Source organism: Amphiprion ocellaris, chromosome 5, assembly GCF_022539595.1.
Source record: "Amphiprion ocellaris isolate individual 3 ecotype Okinawa chromosome 5, ASM2253959v1, whole genome shotgun sequence".
Lineage (NCBI taxonomy): Eukaryota > Metazoa > Chordata > Actinopteri > Pomacentridae > Amphiprion > Amphiprion ocellaris.
Genome location: NC_072770.1, coordinates 815001 through 840276, shown reverse-complemented (window position 1 = coordinate 840276; position 25276 = coordinate 815001). Strand labels below are relative to the sequence as shown.

General features: G+C 41.8%; 1 protein-coding gene across 2 annotated transcripts in view; it reads right to left on the bottom strand.

Annotated features, from left to right (window-relative positions):
- Positions 1–12302: 12302 nt before the first annotated feature.
- Positions 12303–25276, bottom strand: part of LOC111567354 (filamin-B) — an 83262-nt gene continuing 70288 nt past the window's right edge. For both annotated transcript variants that reach the window (XM_055010433.1, XM_055010434.1), the window contains 11 exons: positions 25010–25213; positions 24687–24839; positions 23874–23996; positions 21418–21684; positions 20624–20761; positions 20423–20538; positions 17491–17623; positions 17205–17381; positions 16607–16825; positions 16116–16325; positions 12303–13862 (listed from right to left, as the gene is read on the bottom strand). In XM_055010433.1, the coding sequence (XP_054866408.1) occupies positions 13675–13862; positions 16116–16325; positions 16607–16825; positions 17205–17381; positions 17491–17623; positions 20423–20538; positions 20624–20761; positions 21418–21684; positions 23874–23996; positions 24687–24839; positions 25010–25213 (1928 nt within the window). In that variant the 3' untranslated portion in view covers positions 12303–13674. The remainder of the gene's footprint in view (positions 13863–16115; positions 16326–16606; positions 16826–17204; positions 17382–17490; positions 17624–20422; positions 20539–20623; positions 20762–21417; positions 21685–23873; positions 23997–24686; positions 24840–25009; positions 25214–25276) is intronic.

Here is a 25276-nt window from a genome sequence, read left to right as displayed (position 1 = left end):
AAAGGACAAACACTGAATGAGAGTCTATGCTTCTAAATACAAAGAAACAGTCCTCCTAATGTCTGAACCTGTCCAGTTGAGTATTACACAGGACCTGTGTGTCCAGACACTTCAAAATATAGCTCATATTGGTTTATATTCATAAATATAAGGTCAGCAGAAATCTGTTTACTTGTTATAGTTTCAAACATTTTGAATAGAACCAAACAAGTTGAACTAGTCAAGTCTGATTAAGTCTCATCTTGCAAAATCTGTTCTCTTAAGCACTCTGCTATTCACTTATGTCACTGTCTATACTGAAACTCTTATTTCTTACTTGATTTTCTTTCTTGATTTACCCTTCAAAATTGTGCTCAAAGCTGACAGAATGACTCAGTTTGTTTGATTTTAATGCATGCTTTTAATGTCTACTTTTTAAATCATCTTTGTAATTAATTTCTTTGTCATTGTAAAGCACTTTGAATTGCCTTGTGCCTGAACTGTGCCACATAAATAAAGTTGCCTTACCATCTACCTATGTATAATCTATTCTGGTAGTTATTTAATTGTACATGTACATGCTGTATGAATTAAGTAAACAGTTTCACGTCTCTCACTTTCTATGAACAGTGTCACAAAACTTTTAAAAAATAAAAAACGATCTTAATCCTAAGGATAAGTATCCAGGACAATTGGGGCCCATGAAAGAATATCACATTACAGAAAATTACTTAATAGATGGTTGACTTTTCCAAAGATTTAAAGCCTCAAAGTTCTTCTAATTCTATAGTGACCCGTGAGCTACCTTCGTCTTTAAACTCTGGTACACTGACCAGCAGCTGGCTAATAACGAGCTAAGCTGTCCCAACGTCATCAAGTAACTTATACTATTTTGCTTAATTGCATGACAATTTGTGTATAAATGTTGTGTGTAAGGGGTTTGTATGGGTCATACCTTATCCTCCACACCAGCAACAGGATGAAACGTGTTCAATTTACACTTCAGGGCTTACACCTGAACTTACTGGACTGTACCAAGTTAGAAGAGGAGGGGGTATGAGAAAAGGAAAATTCTAAAGAGTGCAATGTTTGATTTATTATTTAGGAACTAGAAAAAATGTGTTTAAATGATATTTTGTTACGTTCATTTAACCTTTCAAAATAAATAGTTTATCATAAATTTTGCTTTTATTAGAAGCAACAGACAAATGGTATCTCCCACCAGCAGTCTTGAATCTGTATCTATCACTCTCCAAAATCAGACTCCAGTGTTTATATGTGAAGTGAAATGAAAATTATATTGGGAAAATCTGACAGAATGCCTTTAATGACAAGATCCTTACTAAAAATATGATATACACTGTACATGAAAGACATAAATAAATATATTAATATAATATTTAAAACCTGGCTAAGATTTTGGAATGGCTCAAAATGACTAACATTTTTAAAAAAGGGAGTCAACACTGGAGCATCTAATTTACAAAGTATTTTATTTGGGAAAGATATTTAAAATTTTAAAAATGGGGCTTTGTAGGTTTGTTTTTATTTTTACTGATTTGTTATGCAGTTTAACATAAATATGGTGGTGGCTGAATGATGACACTGATAAACAAAAATTGGAATCCCACAGACAGAAATGCATCCCTGCTAAATTCATGCCTGCATTGCTTCTAAAATACAAAGATGGGAAAGGAAGTAGGGTTAGAGAACCACACCCACTGAGAACCTAATATGGGTACATTTTTTTGATTGGGAGTGTACATTTCAGAACCCCACAGACACTTTCAGTCTGCGGCTGCAGCTTCCTGTTTGGTGCATTTGCCCTGATGGATATGCAATCTGAGGTGTTTCTGCCACTGTGAGCAAAATACTGGGAGGAGATGATGTCAATTATTTTTCTGTAGTATGCACAGTGTGATCGACCAAGCTGGTGTAACAGGCCAAATTAACCCCGCATCCAGAATACGCCCCTCCAGGCCAGAATATACCCCTGTTGGTCAAGGGGTTTGGTGTTTACAAAGTGTTTCATTGAATGCAAACAGTACAGAAAACATGCGTTTTGTTATTCCATTTAATTAGAAGAACAATAAAGGTGCTTAATCCGTCTAGAATCTGAGTAAACCACATCTGGCTGTCTTTTTTGAATCTGAAAATAGCTCTCTGAGTGCTTTTCTTGTTTGGAAACTGTATTCAAATCTAATGGTGTGTCTGTGTAAAGTATATGATGTGTTATAGTTAGGGCTGTCAAAATTAACGCGTTAACGTGGATTAATCCATCATCACGATTAATCTGATTAAAAATTTTAACGCAATTAATGCATCTGCAGCGCAGAATGACTTTAAGATTCCTGAAACGTGTCTGGCAACGCATTTCGAAACAGTAGCGACTGACTGATTTATCAGCCGGCCGATTAAATCAGCCGATTATAGCCCTTTTCATAATAATCATCAACGGCCGGAGTTTTCCTGATTAAACACTGATATATTCTGAATTTCTCATAAAACAGTAAACGCTGTTGAATGATGTCCTTGCACCGTTTAAGCTACAGCCAGGAAACATTACAGGAGTGGGCGGAGCCGACAGGTAAGTTTAAAACGACGTTGTGAAATTAACAATGACTCAACATGTCTCCTGTTTCAGTTAAGAGAAAAAGTTCAAATGTTTAACATTACTGTCTGTCTTCAGCTACCATCATGATGTCACTCTTAGTTTTAATGTCAGAAAATCCTAGAACGTGACCCAGGCTGGAACAGCAACTCACTGTGTAGTTATGGAGGAACATTAGTGTCGGACTGTTTGTCACCATTATAGATTTAAAATGCTGTCAAAGATGACCTGTTTTACATCTGAGAAAAGTGTCTCTGTCATGGACAGCGGGTCTGGGATTCTAACATGAACCTTTAAAAGTGTTTAATAAACACCTGAAGTGTTAAATATTAAGTATATTCTCTTCTCTCTTGAGTCTGTGCATGCAAAATGAGATGCGATTAATTTAGATTAAATGATATATAATCATGATTAATTGAAATTAATCCACAGCAACCTTAATCGGATTAAAATTTTTAATCATTTGACAGCACTAGTCATGATTAATGTAATTAAATGACAGAATAAGTACATAGTTGTCTGTGTTTTGGTTGTGTAATCCCTGAGCAGGAAAAACTCCTCTTTACCAGGAAGCAAAAACCTCGAGTAGAACCAGGCTTAGGGATGGCAGACATCTGGCTCAACTGGTCAGGGTAAAGGGGAGAGAGAACAGTATAACAGACAGAAAACAGACAATACATAAGAGAACAATAAACAGTTTTTAGGTTAATGAGAACAGAAACAGCAGATCAGAGACGTGTAGCTCTAACACAGAGTTAGTGAAAGTAATGGTGGTATATAACTGTATAGAGAGGACGGGAGCCCAGTGCATCATGGGAATCCCCCAGCAGTCTAAACATATAGCAGCATAACTAAGGGATGGATCAGGGGAGCCTGAGCAGCCCTAACTATAAGCTTTATCAAAGAGCAAAGTTTTAATCCTGATCTTAAAGCATAGAGGCTGTCTGCCACCAGAACCCAAACTGGGGGTTGATTCCACAACAGAGGAGCTGATAACTGAAGGCTCTGCCTTCCATTCTGCTTCTGGAAACTCTGGGAACCACCAGTAAACCTGCAGCCTGAGAGGGAAGGACTCTGTTAGGATGATATGGTACAATAAGGTCTCTAAGATAAGATGGAGCTTGTCAGAACTGTGGCTACAGAATTTTGCATCAGCTGGAGGTTTTTACAAGAAGTACAGCAGGTCCTCGGTTTAACATACAGCGTTTTGTCATTACTGGTTATGTGGAACTAGTTGGCAAGCAGAGTGGATAAATACGTCGTCACGCAGCGCTATATTTACATTCTCCAGTTGTACGCCACTGTTCCAGTTTAACTGGCGATCAGGTTAACTGGTGATAGTTTCCATCTCCAGATGCTTCGTCCACATATTCATCCCGACCAGACCTGGCTGTGAGTGAAATAAAGATACTAGATAAAGAAGACCTTGCTGAAAAATGTCGCCATCACTGGTTAATAAAGTCTATATCCATGTAAATATCATCTACAGACAGTGAAAAGAAATGTGCTGGCGAAATAAAAAACACCTATTTTTCAAGGTGAGAGGATTCAAAATGATGTAATCCAGAGATAAAATTAGAGACCACAGTCTGACTCATCATGCCATCGATCAGTCTGATAAACATCCCGATTCATCCACATAGATCTTTGTCATCCTGTCAGGTGTTGAATACCTGGTGATTGTTCAGGAAACACATCCATGTCAACTGGGGATAATCACAACTTAACACAGGCTGCCTGGTTAATAACAAGCCACAAAACTAATTATTGTCTCACCAAGAAAACCCACAACATAGAAGCTCGTCCACTGCTGTGTGTTAGTCTGAGTTCAGTGGAACAGATCCAGAGCAGAACTTCAGGTTTAACTCGGGTTTGTTCTCAGAAACACTCAGAGCCTCAGCAGCCTCCCATCAGAACAACACGCAGCAGAACATCAGCTGGATCTGATAAAATACATCAGAACATGCAGCAGAACATTAGCTGGATCTGATAAAATACATCAGAACATGCAGCAGAACATTAGCTGGATCTGATAAAATACATCAGAACAACACGCAGCAGAACATCAGCTGGATCTGATGAAATACATCTGAACAACACGCAGCAGAACATCAGCTGGATCTGATGAAATACATCTGAACATGCAGCAGAACATTAGCTGGATCTGATAAAATACATCGGAACATATGTACATATGTTCTGATGTATTTTACAATATATTTGAATACAGTATTCAAATGACCTCTCTGCTGTGTCTGTGTGTGTTTGTTTTGCTATTGTTCTGAGGACCAGAATACACCGTTGCAGTGAGGACAGATTTACATCACATTTTTAGTGCAGATCTGTCTTTTATTGGACTTTTATCACATGGCGTCAGAACTTCAAAGATCTTAATGGTTATAAAGTTGAATTTCAAAACAGTTAATTAGCATAGATATAAAACCACCATATTAACTACATACTACACTCAAGCAAACAGATTAAGAAAAAGCACCATGAAAGCCTTAGCAACCAGCTAACATCAAATGTATAATCATCCAAAACAAGTGCAAACACTCAACACCACGTCATGTCCTAGATAAAATAAGACTGCTTTTAAAATCTAACATTCACTACATTATATCCTCTTTTTTCATCTTTCATCCAGTCATTCTGATTTACTCAAATCTAACCATCATCTTCACTCATTGTTTAACAGCAACAAGACAGTTTTCCTGCCCTGTGTAGGTACAGCAGAGGCGACACCAAACTGCTGGGAAGGTTCAACAAGTTGACCATCGTCACCAACAAACATCCCAGACTGTTTTCCAGCAGAGGGGACATGTTCACACCAATGGCAACAAGGATCCCAGCAAACCACAGCCACACTGTGGCTGATATAGCTGTGATGGTGTAGAAAGCTCTCTGCTTTGATTGGTCAACACGCACCTTTTCCCCGCCTCCATCACCAGGACCTGGACGAATCAGAACACAGAGAACCGACAGGCTACAGAAAGAAATAGTGATGATGGAAAAAACCAAAACACAAAGCATTGGGTAGGGGGTGGAGTTCTGCGACAGTACAGCTGTACCACCCATCAGACCAACGCTCAGCAGCCAAACACAGCCAATACAGATGTTTCTGATTCTGACCCCACGAGCATTTCTCAGACCCAGGTAGGTGATGGGGTGAACAACAGCCAGGTAGCGCTCCACACAGCTCAGGACGTGAAAGAAACTCTCTCCACAGAATACAATGGAAGAGACACAAGTTCCTACTGCTATAATTGGTAAATAATTAGTGTATGAGCCACCAAAGTAGCAGAAATTCCCCAAGACCCCAATCAGCTCCATGGTAGCCACGTGGTAGGTGAAGATGTCAGAGTGAGTCGCTGTTTTACAGGAACGCTGCTGCCGCCATTGATGGTGACCCAGGTAGAGGATGAAGGTGGACAGAGGGAGGAGGAGGAGGAATCTCAATGCAGTGGTGGAGGTCAACATGTACAAGCTAACTTTGGCATTGGCACAGTTGTAGAGCAGGACACTGCCGAAGACTGGTGAGGAGTTATCAAACATATTTGCTGCCCACACTGGAGGTCTGAGAAGAACAAGAAAACAGAATGACAAAAAAAGAGAAAGGAAAGGGCAAAGAGACAGACATAGTTAAGTTATATTTCATCTTAAGGAGCTATGCTGTCAAACAGTCCCTGAAGTTGGAGCAAACATTGGTTCATTCAGTATTTTTACTCCACTTAGAAGCATGTTTTCACAACAATGTTCAAGACAATGTTCAGTTGAAGAACTATTCAATGCCTTACTGCAAAGTCTCATTCAGTTACCTGCAGCATCGCTTCGTAAATTTTCCTTCACCCTACAAAATGTGTCTTTTTTAGAAGTGGATTTATCTGTTTGGACAGTTGCACAATGGTTAATAAAAAGTTTTTTGATGTAGTGTTATCTTATAGGTACACTTTTTGGAAAAAAGCACAAACTCAACACATGCACAGATTAAAGCTGAAGCAGCAGTGATCCAGCCCTTGCACATCTCCATCCATCTGGTTGCAGTAGAGGGATTTTATTGGGGGGTCTTTTCAGTCCTGGACTCTGATCAGATGGTGTACAAAGAAGTTACACATCACCTGCTGTGTCCACTATGTGGCGTTAGAGAACACTCACCAACTACATGTAGAACAGCTTACATAAGGTTCATGTACATCAGATTATATTAGTCGTGACTCCCTGTCATCAGCAGGTGGCGCCGTGACTCAATATCTAAACAGGTGTTCATTTCAGGCCTTGTATAAATCTGTAAGGCTGCTACGAACATGCTGGTCAACTCAAATGTTCACACACTAGCATCATGAAGGTCTTTAGATCAGAACAACCAGTTATAATGTTGACTGGATTCATTCCGTAGGAGAAGTTTGTAAAAATCTGTTTTAAAAAAAGCCTGTAAATGGCAAAACTGTCATGTTCATGGTTTGGATCCCCAGCCAGATCAACTTCCACTGCCTCTGTTGAGTCTTCCTGGATTTGTGAATTTTTCAAGCTTTTTCATCCCTTAACCACTTTTTGTTGTTTCACAACAAAACATCAAAAAGCACCACATCAGCAGAGAAACACCGGTCAATGAAATCTCACAAGTTTCACAATAAAGCATCACTGAGGTGTGAAGGATTTCCTCACCACATTTGAAGATGATCAGATGTGATCAACCAGCTGGGAGTGTCTGTAATTAAAAACAACAAGCTCTGAAGAGGAAGTCATACAGAGAGAAAAGAGCTGTTAGAGAAGAAAATGGATTAGTGGACAAAGCTATGTGAATTATAATAAGTTGCTGACAGAGGCTCAAACACACCGTTTTAAAAAGCAAAGTTTTGAGATTAATTTCCGTGAGTTGTTGGAATAAACCAAGTCACTGAATCATGCACAGAAATGTTAGTTAACAAGCAAAGTATCTTAAAGAGTCAAAAAGTCAAACAGAGCAAACTGTTGGAGATAATTAGCTGTGTTCCACCATCCAGTTCCATATCAGACAAAGCTTCTCAGTGGAGGTTTAAAGAAAACTGCAGAGATGAGACAAACGTATTTCTGTGATTGTGAGAAAAAACACGAAATATTCTCTGAAACTATGAACTCATAACCTTGTGAGAAACGTTTAACAAAAATAGCATTTATAGTGTTATCATTTAGCACTTTGTCTCAGAGAATTTCCATTGCTTCATCTCTAAAAGTGAGAGCTTATTGTGTCATGTAGGAACCAATTTGATTTCCAGCCAACTCACTGTTCAAAATTCCTGTTAGCTGATAGATTTTTTGATTGTGTAGAAGAAATTAAACTTGCCAGTGACAGTAACTAAGAATTTAAACTTGCCTTCATCACCAGGAATCCAACACCACGTATTTAGTGAGAATGTGGAGTTTACCTTTTCAGAGTGATTCACAGATCTGACATCACACTGGAGGCCACCAGCTCTCTTTAAATACACCTCCATTCATAAAATGATGCCAGGATAGTGAATATATTAGAAATAACCCATAGTAATACTGTCTTAGAAATTACAAAGACAAGAAGAAATATGCCACAGAAAAGCTCATAAACAGCTCAATGTTCTGACTGGAAGTACGAGCTGTGAAGGAAATTAATATAAACAAGGAGAATCCATTTGGAAAATACCAACAGTATATTCAGATGTTTGAGTTTATTGCTATAAACTTTAAACAAAATAAACAGGAAGATCTAAATATTCTCCAGTATTGTTAAAGAAACTCACCTGTTCATCAGAGTTGGTCTGTCCAACAGTCTCAGAACTCACTGAGTGCTTTTCACTGGGATTTGGTTCATTTATATAAATTTTAATATGTGGTGCTCAGGGCAGGTGTGTGCAGGACGATGAAGATGCTTTGCATGAAAACCTGGTGCAGATATTCCAATTTCACTGTAAATTGCAGAAGGCAAATGTTCTCATAAAGCTCCTCTGACGTTGCGTGTCGTCTTTCATCATTGATGGATGAACATCAGAGATCACACAACCGAAACACAGACATTTACTTTTATTATGATGTTTGATTACAGTAATATTAAAACACATCACACCAATAGGTTTGTACATTACATAGACACACTAATATATTTGAATACAGTATTCAAATGACCTCTCTGCTGTGTCTGTGTGTGTTTGTTTTGCTATTGTTCTGAGGACCAGAATACACCGTTGCAGTGAGGACAGATTTGCATTACATTTTTAGTGCAGATCTGTCTTTTATTGGACTTTTATCGCATGGCGTCAGAACTTCAAAGATCTTAATGGTTATAAAGTTAAATTTCAAAACAGTTAATTAGCATAGATATAAAACCACCATATTAACCACATACTACACTTAAGCAAACAGATTAAGAAAAAGCACCATGAAAACCTTAGCAACCAGCTAACATCAAATGTATAATCATCCAAAACAAGTGCAAACACTCAACACCACGTCATGTCCTAGATAAAATAACATTCACTATATTACAAACATCCTAATAAAGCACTTCACTCATATAACTTTGTCAGACTCACTAGTAACAAATGATCAAACTTGATGCAGTAAAACCAGAGAAACTGTCTTGTTCCTGGTGAAAACATGGCATCTCTATTACCCAGAATTCAAATGAACTGCCAGTGTGACGTGAAGTCTGATTCAGAATACCATGTCGTATCCTAAACTTTGACACCTCGTCTTTTAAGAAAGAGACAAAACTGGCTTCATCATAACATCATTTTCTGCAGAAAGAGCCAGACTGTCCATGTTGTCTGAAGCTCCATCACATCCTGACAGTGTGCAGTTTAACCCCTTGACGCCTGTTGTCACGAATTTGCATCAAACCACTTTCATTCAGACTGCAGCCGAGATAATGTATCCATTCCCCCAATGCCGGTTTGTACATATTCAATACGTACCTCGGAACCTTTTGCGAGTGCTGGTTTCTGGTAGGACCAGTTGGAGAGGGACCTAATTATTATATATCTGTTGTAATTATATATCTATGTATCTATGTTCTACGTGTAATAGATAAATGAACAATCTCCATTTATTTTAGCATCAGCTGGAAAGAAAAAACATGCAATTTTATTTTTTTTAATTTAATTGTAAGTAAATTCAGGTGTCAACAGGTTAAGGAACAGTTCAGGTCCAACAGGCATACAACCGTACATTTCACCACCTGGTAAATCTCACCAAGCAAAGCCTTTTGTTTCTCAGTTGTCTTGTGTCAGCGACATTCTGGGTCTGAATCATGTTTGGACTTTGTTATGCTTATGTAGATATAGCTGTAGAACACTTTTAAAAGCTGAAAATGACTTTATATTGCAAAGACTTTTTGAGTTCAAACCATTTAGAGCCTTTCTCATATGGTGGAACACTGGCAGATGCCATACTTTTTTTTTTTTTTTTTTTTTTTGCTGTTGCATGCATTCTGCAAAGCTTTGTGGTTTCAATTTAAAGGCCCCAAAATTGAGTCGTGTTGTCTCCTGTAGTGGCTACAATTGCAAGATGTGGCTGACAGTCTCTGTTTTTGGTCAACATCACCCTGTCTGTAGCCAAAATACCTCCATGCAAGGGTTTTGTTGCCAGAGAGACAAGAAGTTTAGTTTAACTACACCAATTCTGTCAAGAGAAGTGGTCAAAGATAGAACTAGAAATTTGACAGAAGCTTGTGGATGCCTACCAAAAGCATCTAGTTGAGGTGAAATGTCAGCATTGCTGTATGCATGTTGTTGACTCAGCAGATCTGGTCATATTTCCAGAAGACCTGTAATTAATCTATGAAAGGACCATAATGCATAGTTGTTTTAGTGACACAGACAGATGTGTTTCAAAGATTCCACCATAGAAAATTTAGAGTTGATTGAATCGCTGAAAACACAAGACTGCCATGATATAATATTAATAAGCACTGTATTAATTTCCATTGTTATGCTGACAACACTCACTTATATTTATCTATGAAGCCAGATGAAACTAATCAGCTAGCTAGACTGCAAGATTGTCTTAAGGGCATAAAGACCTGGATGGCCTATAATTCAGACAAGACTGAAGTCATTGTATTTGACTCCAAACATCTTAGAAACTGGCTTTCAAAGCATATAGTTACTCTGGATGGCATTACATTGGCCTCCAGTACTGTACAGTATCAGGTTTTCCCAAAAGCTGTCTGAAACATCTACAGCTGATCCAAAATGCTGCAGCCAGAATACTGACAGGAGTTAGCAAGAGAGATCATATTTCTCCTATACTGGTTTCTCTTCATTGGCTTCCTGTTAAATCTAGAATAGAATTCAAAATCCTTCTTCTGACATATAAAGCTCTTAACAACCACTCTCCATCATATCTTAAAGACCTGATAGTACCATATTATCCTAGCAGAACTCTTCGCTCTCAGACTGCAGGCTTACTTGTTGTTCCTAGAATCTCTAAAAGTAGAATGGGAGGCAGAGCCTTCAGTTATTAGCTCCTCTCCTGTGGAACCAGCTCCCAGTTTGGGTTCTGGAGGCGGACACCCTCTCTATTTTTAAGACCAGGCTTAAAACCTTCCTTTTTGACAAATCTTATTGTTAGGACTGACTGGGGGACCCTGAGGGGGTCAGCTGGAGTCTTCCTCTTGGACGTCCCTTTAGTTTGCCCCTAGTTCTGCTGCTACAGGCCTAGGCTGCTGGAGGACCTCTCTGGATGCACTGAGCCCTTCTCTATCTACCATTAGATTTAATATATATATACCATTATTGCATTACACTCACTCTGTTTCTCCCTGTGTCCTTTCTCCGAGTGTCCCTGATCTCAGAGCTGGATGCTTCAGATGTGTGGTTGTTCTCCCACCAACTAGCCTAGTCTTACACCAGTTCATAGTAAACTATGAATCAGTTTACGTGTTGGCGTCTACTTTGTATGTATCATCTATGCTACTCTGATTATGCATGTATTCAATCAACCAGCTGGTTGCTCGAGGTTTCTTCCCCATTAAAAGGGTGTTTTCCTGCCACTGTCTCCTTAGGGCTTGCTCTGGGGGTTCAGGCATATGGGTTCTGTAAAGCGTCTTGAGACAATTTGACCTGTAATTGGTGCTATATAAATAAAATCTAATTGAAAAAAATTAAATTAAATCTAGATTAAAGTTTGTATACGTGTTCACATTCCATTATTTATATTTATACCCATTCTGAATCTCGTCGATCGCTGTCTTTGTGCTTGTCCCAGTTTATTTGAAACCATTTATGGTTATATATGTAGTTCATAAAATGTCACTAGCTCACATCTGCATTATACTTTTTGTTTTCTCATAGGACTTTTCATGACAGCTTCACTCTTTAAATATTTAGCTCACCCATAACTAGAGACAATTTGATTCAGAATCCATGACACGATGAGAAATAAAGAGTGAAAATTTCAGGCTTTGGTCTTTCAGAGTTCCTGAAATATTGTTGTTCAAACATGACCTCAAATTTCAGTTTGACTTTTAAATCTCAGAAAGCATTTGATAAATCGACCTAAGATTTCACAGACACCAATTAAAATATTTAAATTTTACGATAAACATTTCAAACACATCAGAGATGGTTGAGTGGTGGAATAACCCAGATTAGTTTCAGGGTTTCACAGTATCTGGATCTGTGCTTCCAAACTCTCGTGGTGTCTGAATGTAGCTGGGAAATACAACATTAAAGGAAGCAAATTAAAGACTGAACTCAGTGTCTGAATTCCAGTTGATTTTAATTATCAAATGTACATCATCTCAGGGTTTCGTTTCACGTAGCACAGCCCATTCCCTCAATACAAAATGAAAAGCATTTCTCACCCCATACAAAAACCCTCTCATCCCTTAAGTATCAAAAGGAGCAGTGATGAGGAAAAACAAATCGGTAAGACATCATTTCTTCAAGATTCACACACAAACTGAAAGTCTGACCTCATTTTCCAGTTTCTATCTGATTGAGTGTTTTTTTTTAAATGTTTTATGCAGTGATGTGTATGGAAGATTGTGTGCATCACTCATGGATCATCATACGCTCTTTATTATCACATTAAATCTGGTTCATCCAGCATCTTCTGTCCAGGCAGACTAGAACTGAGCAACTAAGTCAGATCTGTTTATGTGAAAATCCAGGAAGAGACAACAGAGAATAACAGTGAAGCCAAAACTCTAGCACAACATGGAGTAGTCTGTTGAACAGTGCAGGAGACAGTAGTGTGAAGGCAGCTTTACCAGCCGTCGGTTCATTATGGCAGCAGTAAGTACTGGGATTCTGGTAGCTACAGGTCAAGAGCAAGAAATCAACAACAAACATCAGTAGTTTCATACAGTTTGATGCTTCCTGTTCGTAAACACTGAATGTCACACTGACAGAACTCCAGTTCTTTTCATTGAGATGTTTAGTCACTTTTTCATTCACAGCGCTTTGCAAAAAACAGTTGCTGCATAGATCTGGTTATTATTGGCTGGTTCCCTATGGCAGCGGCTCATATGGCTCCCTCAAACACAATCAAACCTGAAGAAACCTCACAGAATTCTTTACTTTATTCCTGGCACTGTTGTACTGAAGGAAAGTGCTGTATAATAGAATTCCAGTTACATTTGAAAGGTTTGACCTTACTTATTTCAGTCTAAACCTTTTCTGAATCCAGTTTCACATTCTGGAAACAAATACTTGTGTAAAAATAGCATCTTTAATCGGCCAATTAAGTATGAAAAATATCAACTGTAAAGTTTTTCTAATTAAAACATTTCAGGGTAGTAATAATGAATAGGTTAAACCTCTCTCTCCAGCTGTATGTCTTCCATGATTTACTACAACAAAGTACCAAGTTTACATTAAGTGATGTGTTTATTTACGCTACTCTTCAATGCTTTTAGAATTTGACACTTGATTTCCTCTATTAAGGGCAGTTTGAGAAACATTTCAACATGCGAATCAGTTGTGGAAGGTAGAAAATCTTTAAAACATCAGATTTTTACAAAGTTAGTAGATGAAGCAGCTGAGCAGCTTGTTTGTTGGACAGTTGTTTGTAGTGCAGCTGAAGTGTCCACTTTAACTGGGATGTAGAACGGAGCAGGAGGAGTGACAGCATCAAGGAACGGCGACATGGAAGGGGGAACCTGGAATGTGGTCATCGCCCCATTTGACCACCAGCATGTAGCTGCCCCGCTCCTTCAGCACGTAGCTGACGTTGTACTGCAGGTTTCCCAAATGTTTGACCAGAACCTCCTCACAGGGGACCTGAGGACCGTACACGCCCACCAGGAGCATGTTCTTACCTGGGAAGAGGAGGGAAAGACAGTAAGTAAAGCAGCTGCTAGATCTGGGGAGGCACTGTTGCTAGGAGACACATTTCCAGTCTCTGGTATTTGCATCATTTTATAGCAAAGGCTCACAGTAGTCGCTCTGTTCAAAAAGCTGCTGCTAAAGACACATTATCACAAACTGTCAAGCATTGAAAGTTTGTCTAATATTAACTTTGATTAATTGATTAAATCACTTTAAACCTCTGAACTCCAAGCAGTTTCTGTGTGTTGTTGCTCCTGTTCCATTTCATTGTAATCTAAAGTTCTGCATCTCTATGGAAACAGAACAACCATGACCAGGAGAGAGAACTCATGTCTGTACAGTGTGACACTCGTGTCATAAAGCAGAAAATTAAGAAAATATAAGTTTGTTTGCTTTATTTTACAAAAGCTGAACAACATTTTTCCAACAGGTGTATCGATACTGGAGGGAAGATTTACTACTCAGATGTTTAATGTGTTTCTATACTTGACTCCTATCTGGTTTGTGGAAACACTGCCTGCAGTTCAGCCCAGTTCAGGCAAAACTGGACCAAAGTGAATCTTTGCCACATGACTGTTGGTTGCAGTAAGTCACAGTTCCACCCAGGAACTCAGGATTAGAAGTGGTTTTTGTTTTCTTAAACAGGATGTAGCGAAAGCAAACAGCATGTTTTGTGTGAATGTTTAAATGAGACTAGAGTTTAGTGTAAAGCTCGACTATATTTTTAATTATTCTTATTATATTCCTAATACTAATGAATGTTTGATTCTTTGCAGTGTAAATATGGTTCTATTATTTGTAGAAATGTTTTGGTCCTGCATAATGACTCAATTAAAACAGCTTCTGTACAGAGACCTGCCAGAGTCAAGGCGACTCTGATTTGTATCATCGTGCAACATGTTTTCTATTCCTTGTGATCCATATGAACAGCTGGTGTGTTGGTCCGGTCCAGTTAGAACACTCTGCTAGTTTAAGGAGCCACTCTGCAGATGCTGCTCATTATTCATTTAAAAGGAGGATTTCTGACCGTCTCCAGCTGCCTGCTGTGATTGTGAAACTATGATGGTTTAATCTGCAGACACGTCCAGCTGTTACTGTTTCAACCTGCAGTGTTTCTGTGACAGATGTGCTCTTTAGGAACGCATCTGTCACAGAACTCCTAAATAAATAAACTCTTTAGGAGTTTATTTAGGAGTTCCCTTCTCTATCTACCTATGTATTTACTATATATACCATTACTGCATTACACTCACTCTGTTTCTTTCTGAGTCCTTTCTCTGAGTGTCCCTGGTCCCAGAGCTGGATGCTTCAGATCTGTGGTTGTTCTCCCACCTCCAGCTGCACATTTCCATCAATCTACTCTGCATCACCCTCACTATACTTGATTTGCTCATCTACATATTTTTGAATTTACCACCAGCTATATATGTAGTATATTTAATGCCAGAGCCATACACCACAGCAGTAAACTATAATTAGTTTCCATGTTAGTTGTACTTTGCATGTATCATCTGTCTCATCATGCATGTATTAAACTGTGTTTTATGGTCCTTGTGTCCCCCCCTCCACCTCTCTATCTCTACCTCTATCCCTCTACCTCTTCTGTCCCTCTCAACCAGTCCGGCCAGCAGCAGATGGTTCCCCCACATTAAAAGCCAGGTTCTGCTCCAGGTTTTTTCCCTGTTAAAAGGGTGTTTTCCTGCCACTGTCTCCTTAGGGCTGCTCTGGGGTTCAGGCATATGGGTTCTGTAAAGCGTCTCGAGACAATTTGACTGTAATTGGCGCTATATAAATAAAATCGAATTGAATTCAGGAACACAGCAGCTTTCATACAACACGCAGCCAGTCAGAGTTACAACCATTAAAGAACCAACCTGACACAGCTGTAGATGGAACAGCTGTGCCACCTTCAGGCTGCAGTCATCCCGTCTGTCTCAGTAACACAGCTGCAGTATAACAGCCACAGGTGACAGATCCACAGCACCACAGACTGAACCAAAGCAGCACAGTAACAACCAAACATCACAGTAGGAGAACGGCTGCAGCTGGATCCTGTCCATCAGCCTTTAGAGCTGGAATGATGAGCAATTAAGTGTGACATCATCTCTCCTTTCTGTAACATCTGCAGAGTGTCTCCCTCAGCTGGCAGTGTGGTTTCCCTGGACCAGACCCAAGCCTTTTGTTGCTATTGATCAGAAGCAGGTTGTTCATATGTTCTATCACCACAGGTCAGCCTTCCTTACCAGCTTTGCTGCAGTCGACAGAGAAGCTGCTCCTCTGACCCACGAAGGCCTTGCTGAGTCCGGCTCCTCGGCTCAGCACCTTGCTGGCATCGGAGTCGGCCGGTCTGGGCATGGCACTCTGAGTGAAGCTGCTGCTGGATGCCCGAACCGCCGGATCCACCATCAGGGTTGACGTCTGGCTCGCATTTGTCACATTTACAAGGCGAGGACCTGAGAGAGGAGGAGGAAAAAATCAGGTGGAATCATTTTTACTAAACCTGACTGTAAAGTAGGCAGAATGATGCATCCAGATGATGGTTTATCTAAGAGTTAAACTCAATCCACTGCTTTATCTTATCCTGAAAAAGCCTTTAGATAAAAGTTCACCTTTATAAAACTCAAGCAGATCCAGCTGCCTTCATTTTGGTGCTACTTTCACCACTAGGGGTCTAAACAGCTGGTCTGCAGGGTGAGCTTTCAGGAGGACAGAGTGACGTTCAGCAGCAGCATACCTGTGACTTTGGCCTTGAAGGGGCTGTCAGTGATGTGGTTAGGTCCTCCATATTTGATGCTGATCAGGTAGTTTCCAGGTGCCATGGGAGTGTACAGCACCTTGAAGCCCTCTGGAACCTCCTGGCACTCCATCTTCACATTGGACGGACCCTCGATGGTCACGGCTAAGGTGCCAGGGCCCGCCTTCGTGTTGTTAATGATGAACTCTGACTGGGTACCTGCAGGGGTAAAAGCACAGTTTCTGTTTTACAGTGGTTCTTTCCCAAAGCTCAAAATCTGCCAGCAACTTTTTCAAAACACACCAAATTGACAAAAGTATAGTATTTGCCATTTTTTTCCAATCAGGTCAAGAATCAGAGACATTCAACTTTATTTTTTTCTTTTTCAAATAAATACAGTTTTTTTTTGATGACTTCCACTGCAGGACTTTATATTGCAGTAAAATGAAGAAAAACCTGCATTGGGTTCTGAGGTACGCAATCTTAATGAGTTCAACTGATGAGTTAATGAGTGGGTTGAAAGAAAAGCCTTGTGTTTTATTTTGTGTAATTTTCTTGTTTCATGGGGTCACATGTCATTCAGTTTCAGGTAACCCACCTGTCGTGCCTCTCTCCAGTCCAGCTCCATACGCCGACACCAGGCTGGGCTCTCCAGTCTGTCCTGGTTCTCCAACTCGCACCTGGAAAGGACTTCCTGGGATGTGAGAGCCGTTGAACTTGACATCGATGGTGTGGATGCCGTTCTCCCGGGGTATAAAGCGGACGGCGTATTTGTCTGGACCACAGCACAGAGAGGTGAGTTAACACACACACACTGTAGGACTTCAGGAACAGACTAGCATTTTCTTTATGTTGCTTTCTGTGGTGCCTGCAGACACACACACCTCTTTCCAGCTCTGAGACGACACACTTCTGCACAGCTCCAGAGGGGCTGTGGACTTGGGCGTCCATCTTGCCCTGCGCTCCGTTCAGAGACACCGCAAAGGATGCTGGGTGATTCACCTTCAGACCAGACTCCTGCAGAGTTCAGACACACAGTGTACAGGACGGACGACAGGAGGGACGACAGGACGAACGACAGGACGGACGACAGGATGGACGACAGGAGGGACGACAGGACGGAAGACAGGACGGACGACAGGAGGGACGAGAGGACGGACGAGAGGAGGGACGACAGGACGGACGACAGGACGGAAGACAGGACGGACGACAGGAGGAACGAGAGGACGGAAGACAGGAGGGACGACAGGAGGGACGAGAGGACGGAAGACAGGAGGGACGACAGGACGGACGACAGGACGGACGACAGGACGGACGACAGGAGGAACGAGAGGACGGAAGACAGGAGGGACGACAGGACGGACGACAGGACGGAAGACAGGACGGACGACAGGAGGGACGACAGGACGGACGACAGGACGGAAGACAGGACGGACGACAGGAGGGACGACAGGAGGGACGACAGGACAGACGACAGGACGGACGACAGGACGGACGACAGGAGGGACGACAGGACGGACGACAGGACGGACGACAGGACAGATGACAGGAGGGACGACAGGACGGACGAGAGGAGGGACGGACAACAGGAGGGACGACAGGACGGACAACAGGAGGGACGGACAGCAGGAGGGACGACAGGACGGACGACAGGAGGGACGGACAACAGGAGGGACGACAGGACGGACGACAGGAGGGACGACAGGACGGACGACAGGAGGGACGGACAACAGGAGGGACGGACAGCAGGAGGGATGACAGAAGGGACGACAGGACGAACGACAGGACGGATGACATGGTAAACACACAAACACTTAGAGCAGATTACCAGCAGATTTCATGTTTCTACTCCCCTCTTCTCCTTTCCATTCTCTGCTGTGGTTGGAACATGTAACTCTTACCTGAGCTCCTGTTGGTGCAGCTCCAGCAGACAGACTCAGGAGGCCACAGTAAAGCCAGGGTTAGCTACACTGACCATCTACTACAATCCTGACAGTGTGTTAGCTCACTGTTAAAGCAAGCAACACATCAGCTTCTAAAGTAGCCCAAACATTTCTGTACTGACGTCCTGTTACTCATAAATCACCACATATGCTGGATGTGATCCTGCAGAGACAAACTAAAATAACACAAACATTATTCTCATTACTGTATCTGCTGATTGTCCAGTAGGACCCAGAATGAAGTGACTGACTGAGAGGAGAGCAGACTCATCGTGGAGGTTCATCTACATCTAGAGTTTGTGAGGACAGCAGTCTGTCTGCTGCAGCAGGACAACCAGGGAGCTGATGATGACGATGATGATACTGTTAAAAGTCTTTAAATGAAACACAAGAGAAACACCAAGAGTTCCACACCAAACAAAAGAAGGGATGACCAGAGCCAGGCAAAACAGTTTATGAGCTCAGATATTGAAGTCAGCCACTGACCAGCTCTGTGTGAGACTTTACTGATCCATCTCCAAATCTTCCAAACTATTTTTCAAAATACAACACATTAATGAAGAACAACTGCTGGCACGAGGAATATTTGTTGCATCCAGAGGATGAATCCTGTTCCTGGTGACCTTTCCTCCAGTGTTAGGATCATCTAGGATCATCTAAAGCTCATCAGTGGTGTGTTCAGTAAATGTCCCTACAAACAGTTAATCAGATTGGTTACTCAACTGACATTATCTTTAACAAGAACAATAAAAAATCATTTAGTTATCAAGTGAAAACTCAAATCGCTCCGAGTTCCAGTCTGCCTATTCCATTTTCTTTTCTATGTTCTAATAAATGGAGTATTTGGGGTTTTTAGTTGGTCTTATTGATGAAAGCATCACCCAGTTTCTGGGTAAATAAACTGGGATTTTTCTTGCAGCTGTTCTTAAAAATGATTAGATCTGTGTCCAAAACCGGAGATAAAAAATGTCCATCTGACACTCGATCGTGTTCCCTTTGGCTCCACACAGAACAGTTTGCCTGGCAGCGGTCACGTCCATGAGGCCAGTTGCATAAAGGAAATTCAAATACTTAAATGGGATAGGTTGATTTCTTTGAAGTGAGTTGGATAATGTTCTTCTCCATGGTCTGTTAATAACTTATAGTAGATGGCATTCAGCATGTCTCCCAGTTAGAAGATGCAGAGAGGACAGCTGGTAGGAAAACTCAGTGAAATACTGGAAACAGCAGCAAAACAGAACTTAGCCACAAAAACATCCATCAGTTGAAGTGTACACTACATTTAGAACGTTCTCACCACTCCTTGCCATCAAACAGCGCTTTACTTTGACACTATAACACACCTGCACCATGTTCTGTACTAAACTACTGCAGCTCTGGAGTCTGATACAGATGGTGACAGGAATACTGGAACTCAACTGACTGACAAAACGTATCACCAAAGGAACAGCGAGGTAAAGCTGGTAGAATATCCTAAATGTAGCGTTTTATTTTAGCAGATGTAGGATTTTAATCAGTTCATTGTGTAAGTGGCTAATGTTTTGAAGCTGACCGTATTCACACAGAGCTTCCCTATCAGCTGTCCTCTCTGCTGCCTCCAACTGTTCCAACTGATGCCGACGCAGTCTACTGCAGAAATAGACTGATAATGGAGAAATACCTCATAATACCCCAGCTCTTTCTATTAAAATCAATTCAGAGTAGGACTTGGGGCTAAAATTAGCATGTTGGGTCTTCAAACAGAAGCCCAAACCAGTTGAACCCTCAACCCAGTTAATCTATCCTTGAATAGAACATTTTTATGCAACTGCGCCCCAGAGCCCTTTAGCAAAGCGGGGCAGGTTGGGTGTGGAAGTGTCTCCTCATGCCTCACCTGAAGACCGGCAACAGAGAGACGACGGGCATCGTTGACTGGAGCGACCACAGGAACCAGGTAGGGGCTGTCAGGGATGTGCTGCTCATTAAACTTGACAGAAATCTCGTAATCACCTGGAGAAGACAGGAGAGAGTAAAACCGAGTGTGACAGAGATGCGATAGTGAACAGTGGACAGATAAACGGTGTATGTTGTGTACCAGGCTCTTGAGCGATGTAGGAGATGCCACAGGATCCGTCTTTACGGTCGTCAAAGTCGATCTCTGCCCTGCTGGGTCCCTCCACAGCGATGGACAGACCTCCAGCTCCCGCCTCTCTGGCCCAGATGCTGAACTCTGCTGCTCAGAGGGATTCACAGACAGAGGATGGAAGAAATCAGAAAATCCACAAAACACAAACTTTTTCCTGCCCAGTAGTCCAGGCCCTCAGGAATTCTTCTTCAGCAGAACCATTCACCAAATGCCAAGCATTTCCTATCAGCACTATCTAAGAGTCAACAGTTTGAAATAGTTAGGAGGAAGTGTTTCATTTGTAAACTCTACAGTTATCATTAACAGGAAGCATTTATTGCTCTAGTATCTCCATTAGCAGGACAGTATGAGTGAAAGTAAACTAGTGTTTATAGTAATGTCTGAACACCAAGGCCAGATGACCAAATACAGCATCAGTGAAGGCAGCTCCTTTATTATAACGTGAGATTTTAGCTTTGTGTTGTCGTATCTGAAAACAGTTTTCTGGATCTCATAAAGTGTTACAGTTCAAGTCTGTGCCTCGTTTGAATTTGGAGACATCTGGAGCTCTGATGCACAGAAGAATTGTTTGGATGTTTTCAAGTTATTTATAGAGCACATTTAATAGAGACGAGGAGCCAAACTGCTTCCATTTCCTCATTCACTGGAATAGTTTCACTTTTCACAATGATCATTGATGAGTGGGAGCAGGACATCAGACTTTTAGGTCAGTTGTGAATGTGTGTGTGTGTGTGTGTGTGTACCTGGCTCTCCAGCCTTTGCTCCCTCCAGTCCTGGACCTCCTGCTCTCACCTTGGTGGCCCCGCCCTCCCCCAGTGGCCCCACAGTGAACTGGAAGGGACTTCCAGGCACGTGCACGCCCCTGTACTTTACACTCACGCTGTGCACGCCCATCTCTGTGGGGACGAAGCGCACAGCGTAGGTGTCGTTGCCCATGGCAACCAGCTCAGCCGGCTGACTGGCTCCAGAGGGTGACGTGACCTCAGCCGTGACGTCCTTCATGTCGATCGCTGCAGAAAGAGACGGATGGAATCGTGTTTTACTGCTTCTGTGTTTGTTCACTGAACTGATTAACTTTCAGCTTTTTTAAGCATGTTTTTTATTAGTCTCGATCAAAGCACGACACTAATAAAGCTGTAAAACTAAAATGAGGTTGGTGGTGAAATAAACAGAAATGACAAGTAAAAGAAAAATAATCTGAGAAATATGAAGATGTGAAAATCAGGTTTTGATTAAAAATAGTTCTCTGGGATTTGTGCCACCATGACCGACTTTTTAGAAGTTAAATTCTGAGGAATGAGTTTAAGTGTTTAACTGCAAAACTTGAGTCACTCCAAAAACTCTGTTCTGTGATTTATTCTTTTCCTGCAGTTCAAAATTTCAGCCATTTCTCTGCCGATCCAGGAAGAAACTCAGCAGGAGTAAACAGCTACAGTTGGGCTGAGCACTGCACAGTCAGTGGATATCTGTACAATATTAATTTATCAAGAATATATGTGTCTTTAAGCTCATGAAAAAATGCAACCACCACAGCTACAAGTGAACTACCAAAGAAAACACAAAGCTGTAGTTTTTAATCACGGATCTGAATGTTTTCATGAAGAAGCAATTTGAGTTCAGAGCTTTTCATCTTTTTAACACTTCAACATGTTTACACTTAGATATGGTATTAGTCAGGATTAATAAAGTTCAGTCTTGATCTACAAGACCATGTGGACAAAGTGAAGGACACTAAATACAAAGCAAAGCTAACCCAAGATGACGCACACACACACACACACACGCACACACACCTACACACACACACACACACACGCACACACACCTACACACACACACACACACACACACACACACACACACACACACACACACACACACACACACACACACACACACACACACACACACACACACACAACTTGAAAAAGCACAGTAAGTAGCCATCCATGCTGTGAATCCCAGGAAAGTGCTTCTCCTAGAGCTCTCCTACCCACCCTCCACCCCAGCTCTGCCAGCTGGGCCGTGGGCATCAACAACCCAAACACCCCCAGCAGCTCTGGCTTCCCCCACCAGGACCAGACCAGAGAGGCCAGAGATTAGACAGACGCGTCCAGGGGAGAGGCTCTGATCCTGGGGAACGGCAGAGGGACAAGCCTTTCTGGATCTTCTGGACCACCGAAAGGAGCAGTAGGAGCGGAAGGAGGAGTGAGAAAGGAGCTGCCGAGAAGATACCAGGAGGAACCAACTCACTGGAGGAGAGAGACCAAGAAGAGGAGGACACACAGGGGGAAAGGAGTGAGGAGTAGGAGGAAAGCACAAGGCAGAGGAGACAATGAGGAGAAGCTGAGGAGGAGAACAGACATGATGGAGAAGGAAGAAAAGAAACAAGACGGACCAAAGAAAAAAGGCAGAAAAACAAGGAGACAGAAGATCAGAACAATCAGGCTAAAGTGTGAAAAGAGAGAAGACAGAGTGCAGAGCAGCAGATAGAAACCAGAGAAAATTAAAGCCTCAGACAGGAAATATTCTTAGAAAAGGAGGAGAAGCAGCTCTGATGATGAAGCAGTTTTAGAGTCCGACCAGAAGGTCTTACAGGTCGCACACATTTTCCTGTTGGTGGTTAATATGAAGGAGGTGTCTGGCTGTCAGTAGACTTGTTCCAAATTTAATCACCAGCTGAGAGAAACATTTCATTTTAGCTGATTTCCACAGATTTAACTTGTCTGAATGTAAAGTTTATTCTACATGTGGTTGATGGTGACATTTACTGGCCAGAGAGGCTGAATACGTTGAAAACATTGTAGTAAGTCTGTGTTTTCTGAATGTTCCTATGCAGACTGAAGGCTAAAGGAAACTGTCTTGACTGCATACTTTCCAGTTGAAGCATCTCCAATCAGCCTGATCACAGCTGAGACAGCATGTAGAGGGTGGGAACAGCAGCACATTTGCTTTTCAGACAGAACAGCCTGTTAGAACCAGGTCTCCTGGTGAAATGAACCATCTTTGGGACACCTTTAATGCTTAATGAGTTCAGGAATCATTCAACCAAACACAGCCTGCTGTAGTCAGCCAATGAGACGAGCCTGAATATCAGCACAGTAAGCCTGTGTGTGTGTGTGTGTGTGTGTGTGTGTGTGTGTGTGTGTGTGTGTGTGTGTGTGTGTGTGTGTGTGTGTGTGTGTGTGTGTGTGTGTACCTGGTATTTTCAGGCTGAGGTCACACACACTCCCCACACTGGCCACAGATGCCGCCTTCTGTCGTCTGGTGATGCTCTCCCGGATGCGACCTTCGCCAGTCACACGCACTGAGAACGGACTTCCTGTTGACAAACGAACACGTGGGATTATTTGTCTGAAACAACGTCTGCTATTGTTACCTGACCTTCACAACTTCAGGCAGTTTCTGGGCATTTTTACTCACTGTGGGCTCATTTTTCACTGCAAGAACTGGAGGAACTTAAAAATGTCTTTTGTGGAGTATAACAGTTCTAATGCCATACATCATTAAAAAAGTTACATTTCTTTAATTATTTGACAAAAATTATTAAAATCCTGGAATCCAAGTGTCCACAGGTGCTACCAATACTGGAAAAGAAATGTTGATCCTGCATACTATAGATATTTAGAATTAGTTTCCATGTTATTTTCCTATCTGTTCTGGTCAAACACTGCCTGCAGTTCAGCTGAGAAGTCTCTGAATATGGTTGTTGGGTGCAGCTGACTCATTACCGGCTTCATCATTTTTCTGAGGCCAAATTCGCAGATTTTTTTTAGTGCAAGCTGTTTATTTTTGGCGCCTTTTTAAGTTGAAAAATCTGACGGTTCTGTTTTTACAGCATCTTGCTATGATAATAAAAAGTGGAAGTTTGTAGATCCTTTAACAATAGCATGTCTTTCAAACTCAGCAGGTTCAGGTTTCAAAGGGTTAAACTCCTTCCCATCCTCTAAAGGATTATTGTACCTTTCAGAGGTGACTGATAGTTTGATCTTTATTCCGTTCTTGTTTCTACCTGGGACGTGTTCCTCAGAGAAGCGGACTGAGACGATGTAGTTTCCAGGTTCAGTAGGACAGTAGGTGACTCCACAGGTACCGTCCTCCAGGTCCTCTGTCTGGATTTCCACCTTACTGGGACCTTCGATGGCCAGAGCCAGAGCACCAAAACCTGCACACACAGATAGTCCTGACTGGTTTGGAGATTCTTTATTTTTGTCTAGTGCTTGTTTGAGTTAACGCCGTGACTCCAGCGTTATTACTGGAGACAGAAGACAGGAATTATTGTCTACATCTAAATAAAAACTAAAAAACGAGGCCTCTAGCTGCTGCTGTACTGACCAGCGTCCCGTGTGTCGACCACAAAGCTGGAGTTGTTGAAGGTGGTTCCCTGGACCACGCCGTCGCCATAAACTCTGACTCGGCTGGGGTCGCCGATCTCAGACTGGACGACCATGATGGTGATGGGACTGTTGGCGACGTGATAGCCGTTCTTCAGGATGCTGACCTGGTGTTCCCCGACCTCCCGGGGGATGAAGGATATACCTGGAGGGAGAAAGAAACACATTACAACAAACCAGATTTAAAAACGAGCGTTTCATTTTCTGT